This window comes from Ziziphus jujuba, chromosome 4 (assembly GCF_031755915.1).
Source record: "Ziziphus jujuba cultivar Dongzao chromosome 4, ASM3175591v1".
Lineage (NCBI taxonomy): Eukaryota > Viridiplantae > Streptophyta > Magnoliopsida > Rosales > Rhamnaceae > Ziziphus > Ziziphus jujuba.
Genome location: NC_083382.1, coordinates 30,820,075 through 30,825,947, shown reverse-complemented (window position 1 = coordinate 30,825,947; position 5,873 = coordinate 30,820,075). Strand labels below are relative to the sequence as shown.

General features: G+C 28.7%; 1 protein-coding gene across 3 annotated transcripts; it reads right to left on the bottom strand.

Annotated features, from left to right (window-relative positions):
- Positions 1–255: 255 nt before the first annotated feature.
- Positions 256–2,748, bottom strand: LOC125421900 (paired amphipathic helix protein Sin3-like 2). 3 transcript variants are annotated; one of them, XM_048471933.2, is made up of 6 exons: positions 2,639–2,748; positions 1,829–2,326; positions 1,534–1,714; positions 1,356–1,454; positions 1,065–1,199; positions 256–649 (listed from the first exon to the last, which is right to left on the bottom strand). In XM_048471933.2, the coding sequence occupies exons 2-6, from the start codon at positions 2,008–2,010 to the stop codon at positions 425–427; spliced, it is 822 nt and encodes a 273-aa protein (XP_048327890.2). In that variant the 5' UTR covers positions 2,011–2,326; positions 2,639–2,748; the 3' UTR covers positions 256–424. The 3 variants fall into 3 exon arrangements, with proteins under 3 accessions (XP_048327890.2, XP_048327891.2, XP_048327889.2); XM_048471934.2 differs by having other exon boundaries at positions 1,829–1,978; XM_048471932.2 differs by lacking the exon at positions 2,639–2,748 and having other exon boundaries at positions 1,829–2,628.
- Positions 2,749–5,873: the final 3,125 nt, after the last annotated feature.

Below are 5,873 nucleotides of genomic sequence, written 5' to 3'. Positions count from 1 at the left end.
ATGTCATCAGATATCAAATATAATAAGATAACTATGCTCTCAATCAATCAAACATATATGATAACTACCCTCAATCAATCAAACTTATATGAAAAGATAAAATATCATGTGACAATTCAACCTAACAAAACTCTAGCTCTTTGGTATTAATTTCTCTTTTAAATTTTTCTAAAGTTCAAATGATTACTTTTGAATCTTATTCAATATCATAAATAAGTGGAAATTCCACAAGTGTAAGCAAATGAAAATCGGAAGAATTGAAAAGATATGGATGTTTTTAAGGGTACATTGTCATCATGTCGGTCAAGCATGAATTCTGGGATATGTGCCCCATTTGAGTTCCTTTCTGAACCCGTTGCACTTTATCCAGCACTGACAATTACATGATCATTTGTATGTGCCACAGTCACGCTAGTCCTCCCTATCATAACTCACTCCAATGTATCTTTGCAAACACGGATTCAATAGTGTCTGACCCCTTGCCTGCGCTTAGCATCAAAGTCTTAAAGAGCGCTTTCCCTGCAATGAATGTCCTATACCAGCAAAAATTGGAAAGCCCTATACAAGCAAGCAATGACTGAAGAATACACTCTCTGCGTGGACCTTGTTGAGCCTTTTCAAGCACCTTTCCCATTTCTCCCTCCGCTTCCTGAGAAAGCAAAAAAAAAAATAGTCACTAAGAATATTTACCCAGCACTTAGTTTGCTTCCAAACAAAGTGCCATAGCTTTTAAGTACTCAAAAATTAAAGCATAGCAAGCAAATACAGGTATAGCTTGGAAGTGTGTGTGTGTGTGTAGGTTCATCACTTAGGGGCCAAAAACAGAGTTGGTGAAAGCAGGATTAAACAGACGAATATAACAACAATATGTTATTAACTGGTCTTTGTATTTTGATAAACCAAGTTGATGGCTTTACTATTGTTTTGCTAATAAGTATCATGGCTACTTTGAATTTTTCTTAATTTCATATCAAGATTAACAATTTTTTTTTTCTTTTTTTTTTTTTTTTTTTTGATCTGGCATATCTCTATTCAACAGGAAGGAAAAGCAGAACATAAACTACCATCGTAATAGAGGACAGCTCACTGAAAGCCGGATCACATGCAACATGATGGATTGAAGGTGTTGCAAAATTATGCGGCAAAATTTTCTTAAATTCATCAAGCAAATCTGGATGATCATCAAATAGAGTTGCAACCTGAAAATATATAAAATATAAAACTTCAAAAAACAAAATACAACAAGAAGAATGTTTCTCACAGGTTCAAAAAAGTTGCAGGTTATCAAAGCAAGCGATTATTATTATTATTATTATTATTATTTTAAATAACCAGAAATTAAATGATGATTTTACCTCTCTGTAGACCTCATTTATGCCCTTATTCCCGTTCTTATACATACGCAATATGTCTAGGAATGATTCGTACACATGTTCATCGTTGTGGAATCGTCTCTGCAGTTAAATCTATTAAGGCACAAGGTTTGGAAATAATGGCATTTAAGATTATACAAGTAAAAAGATTATAATTCACCTTTATCTTGTTTACAACACTGATAACTTTGTCATATTCAACTGTCTTTCTTACCGGAGTATCACAATCATCAATTGTTATCTCATAACCTTTTGGCAAGAAGTTATTAAATCCCAAAATTAGGCTTCTATGCCCTTTAAATAAATTCTTCATTGTTGCCATGACACCTGCAATGTCAATTCTGGAAGAGACAACAAACAAAAGAAAAGGGCATGAATCAATCCAATAGCAGTTAAAGATGCAACAAAACATTGTATCAAAATGGAAAAGAAGAGGTTTGACATGTCTGAAGCACCTTTTATCCCTGAAATCTTTTATGACATTAAGAAACATTTCATATTTTTCCCTTTGGTCGTGAAATGTCAGCTTCACTTCCATGACAAAGTTCAAAGCATTTTTAATAGCATCATCGCCGCCTCCTCCAGGGATTGAGGAATTCCCATTACTTTGTCCCCCAAAAAATTTAGCATGGAACATTAAGATAAAAGAATTATAGCATATATTAGAGAAAAGGACTACTTAAGCACTAATACCATCTACATAGATTGAGAATGAATAAAGTAAATACAAACATAAGAGATTAACACTTGAGCACAGTTACTCCATGCGCATAACTTCTCTCTAGTACCCGTATTATTGTAATTAACTTTTTATTAAAGTCAAGTGTTAGTATTTTATCCCAAAAGAGAGAAAAGTTAAAGGTAAAAAGCATTAAAAGACAATGGAAAGCAAAGAAATCTTCCAGTGATGAACAAGTTCAACAAGAAAATTTTCCCATCAAGTTAACTAGATCCTGAAAGAAATAAGAGCCAAATGTTAAAAAATCATTTAGTAAGAGATGCTTCAATCAATATGTTTTAACTTCATTTAACAAAATTCCCAATGGAACGTCTCAAAATTTAAATGATCTGTTAGGTACCGAATTAAAGACCAAATCCAGAGCAAATATGATCAGATTTGGTAATGCATAATGCACTCACGTGTATAAGAAAATCAATAATATTACATAATACAATGAATAAATGAATTTTTTACCAACCAAAATAGAGGTTAACTAAATATGTAACTCTACATATAAAATCACACAAAATATAGAGAGCCTTACGAGTGTCCACGCTTCTTCATACGTGCCCAAAACGATTAACACGGACAGAATAATAAACAAAAACTAGTTCACTTCAACAAATGAATACAGAAGACATCCACAAGTAATTTGAAAAATCTTATAAAGGAACTAACTTTCTTTTATACTTATCATAATTTTTGTACTTCACTGAACTGGATTGCTTTAGTGTACTATCCTGTGTTTTCGTAATGGATTGTATTGTAGTACAAATTTTGTTTAATAATTTTATTTTTATCAAAATAGATAAATAAATATAAATTTTATTTTTGTAAAGTAGCTTTTTTGATTATCATCTAAAGTAAATACACTATTCAAAATTTTAATACTTTTTAAAAGGATAAAAAGTAATCTTATTTATCTCATAAAATATTAGGGCACGTTCAATAAAGTTTGTAAAAATTTTAAGTTGGATTTGGTATTTTTAGAATTTAAAAATATAATTGGTAATATATTAAAAAGCAGTTTATGACGAAAAAAAAAAAGAAAAAAAAGAAAGGTAAAAGTTATAGTTGATAAATGTTAAATATGATGTGTATATATTATCGAATTACAATTTTTCTATTATAAAGGAGATGTGTCTGAGTATGATAAATATGGTATCATCTATATAAAATAATTTTTTATTTAAAATGCTAGATATTTTATATATCATTCTATGTATATCTTATTTTAAAATTTTCTAGATACATGTAAAAGGTTTGTTTTTTAAATTTATCTATATTTTAATGGATGCTTTAACTTTTTTTCCAATCCATATTAATTGCAAATATAGCAAAGTAAGCCATTTTTTTTATTTTTTTTATTTTTGAGTTTGTAAATGAAAACAGTTTTGTAAAATGGCATAGGACAATGCTCTTAGGGTTCGTTTAAAATGAACACAAAACTAGAATAGCTATTCTACAATATTAGTTTTTTTTTTCTTTTTTCTTTATGTGTTTGATATATTTTTAACTCTAAGGATTGTGTTGAACCATTTTGCAAATTTGTTTTTCATTTAAAAAAAGAAAAAGAAAAGAGAGTTTAAAAATGCATTGGTAGTGGTAGCTATATTTGGAATAAATTATTTAAAAGAAATATAAAACATTCTCTAAAGAATATAAAAATAGATAAATTTAAAAGATATTAATGTTTTGGGAAAAAATTGGAAATAAAATATAAAAGGATATGAATAATATTTATCATTTAAAATTAATACATATATATATATATATATAACTGTATATAAATATATATGTATATTTTATATAGATATGTATTATATTTGACATATCTCATAACACTACGGATATTATTTATTATTTCCAATACAAAATATATATTTTTTGATCTAGATATATACTATAATTAATATTCATCAATCATAATTTTACAATTTTCATAGATAAAGTTCTTTAGTATCCATAGACTTAATTAAAATACACTTTTGTTTACTCTCTATATGTATTGAGTTTAATATTGATAAAAAAGTTCATAAATTCTTTAAAACATATTATTAGACATGTTGTTAATGTCTAAAAATCAAAAATTTCAATCTATCATTTTTATTTTTAAAAAACTGATTTTATAAAAGTTGTTTTATAAAATATTATCAAACGGCCCCTAATAATTTTGTTCTGATGAGGTCTTATGACTTTAAAGGTCAATTTACAACATTCCACCTCTATTTTATAAATTTATGCTTACCATTTAGGATAGTTGTATGCACACTTCGTGCTAACTATAATACATTTTATGTACATTTAAATTAAAATATATATTTTCAGCTACATTAATAATTTATATCTGTTTTATCCTTGATAATTTAAAATAAAACTTAAATAGATTACAACCCATAATTTCTTAAATACCCTTAATAAAATTGATTATAATTGAAATCACACACATTAAAATGATTATGTAATAGTTTTCATATACTAAGGATACAATAAAGTGATTACTATTTTGTCAACAAGTCAGAATATTTTTTAAGCTATTATATGCATGCATGGACATATACAATAGATTATAAATCCGATTTTTACTCGGTGAAAAAAGGACCTAAAGGAAATGGTTATTTAGAAATACGATTGATCTTCAATTTTCGACAACAGTATGTCAACTTGGTTTGTTGGGTAAAAATCACCAAAAATATACCTGTAGGTAATCAGATTTGTATGAAATTTCCTTCCCCTTTAATTTTAGAATATTGTAAATCTCTATCCAAAAAAAATTCAACAAAATAAAATATTTATTCATAACAATATAACATTATAAAACTTGATAATGGAAATTTTAAATTTTAAAATTTCCAAAACTTTTAGTAAGTACATTTGGCTTTTCAGATCTCAAAATTCCACCAAAGTCTGCGCAGTTGAAAATTAAATAAATAGAAATAAAATAAAAAGGGAAAACTTATAACAGAAATCGGAGCGAGGACACAGTTATATATACAATTATACATCAATATCACAATTTTTTTTTAAAAAAAAAATGGAGGTTCGAATGGCACATTGTTCTGTTGCTGAAGCATAAATGCTAGGACACATATATATTTGCTAAATCTTCCCCATTTTCTAAAGCAACAAAAATAAAAAATCATAAGATTCTTTAATTCATATGTAAACATACATATATATATATATATATATATATATTTTATGATGTGAATGTTGTTACGGAATTGGGAGAAAAACAAATGGCAACAGAAACAAAGAAATCGAAGAACAAACACACAATTAACGTGGAAACCCTTGACGGGAAAAACCACGGGCAGGGAGAAGCAAATCCAATATCGAAAGATTTGTACAAGGTGAGCCAAATTTCGAGGCCTACCGGCCCGAGACCTCCGCTTCCACTACAGAGCCCCAAATTTTTCTCCAAAATTTAGTTTCACCAAATGGGTCGCACCGCGAGCTTTTCGGGTCGGGTCAACAAGAATTCGAGTCACAAACTCTAACAATCTCCACCTTAACACGAATTCCATATAAGGAATGAAAAACATACAAAACTCCAATCTTCGATAAAAGTTGCCATCCTCTTCCACAAAAGCCCCTAAAGGCAAAGCTCAACAACAAACACCAACCAAGTCCAAGCAATGCTCAAACTTGGCTACTGGAAGTGCCTTAGTCATCATGTCAGCAGGATTATCATGAGTACTCACCTTGCTGACAACAATATCTCCACGAGCAATAACATCACGTACAAAATGATACCGAACATCTATATGTTTTGTCCT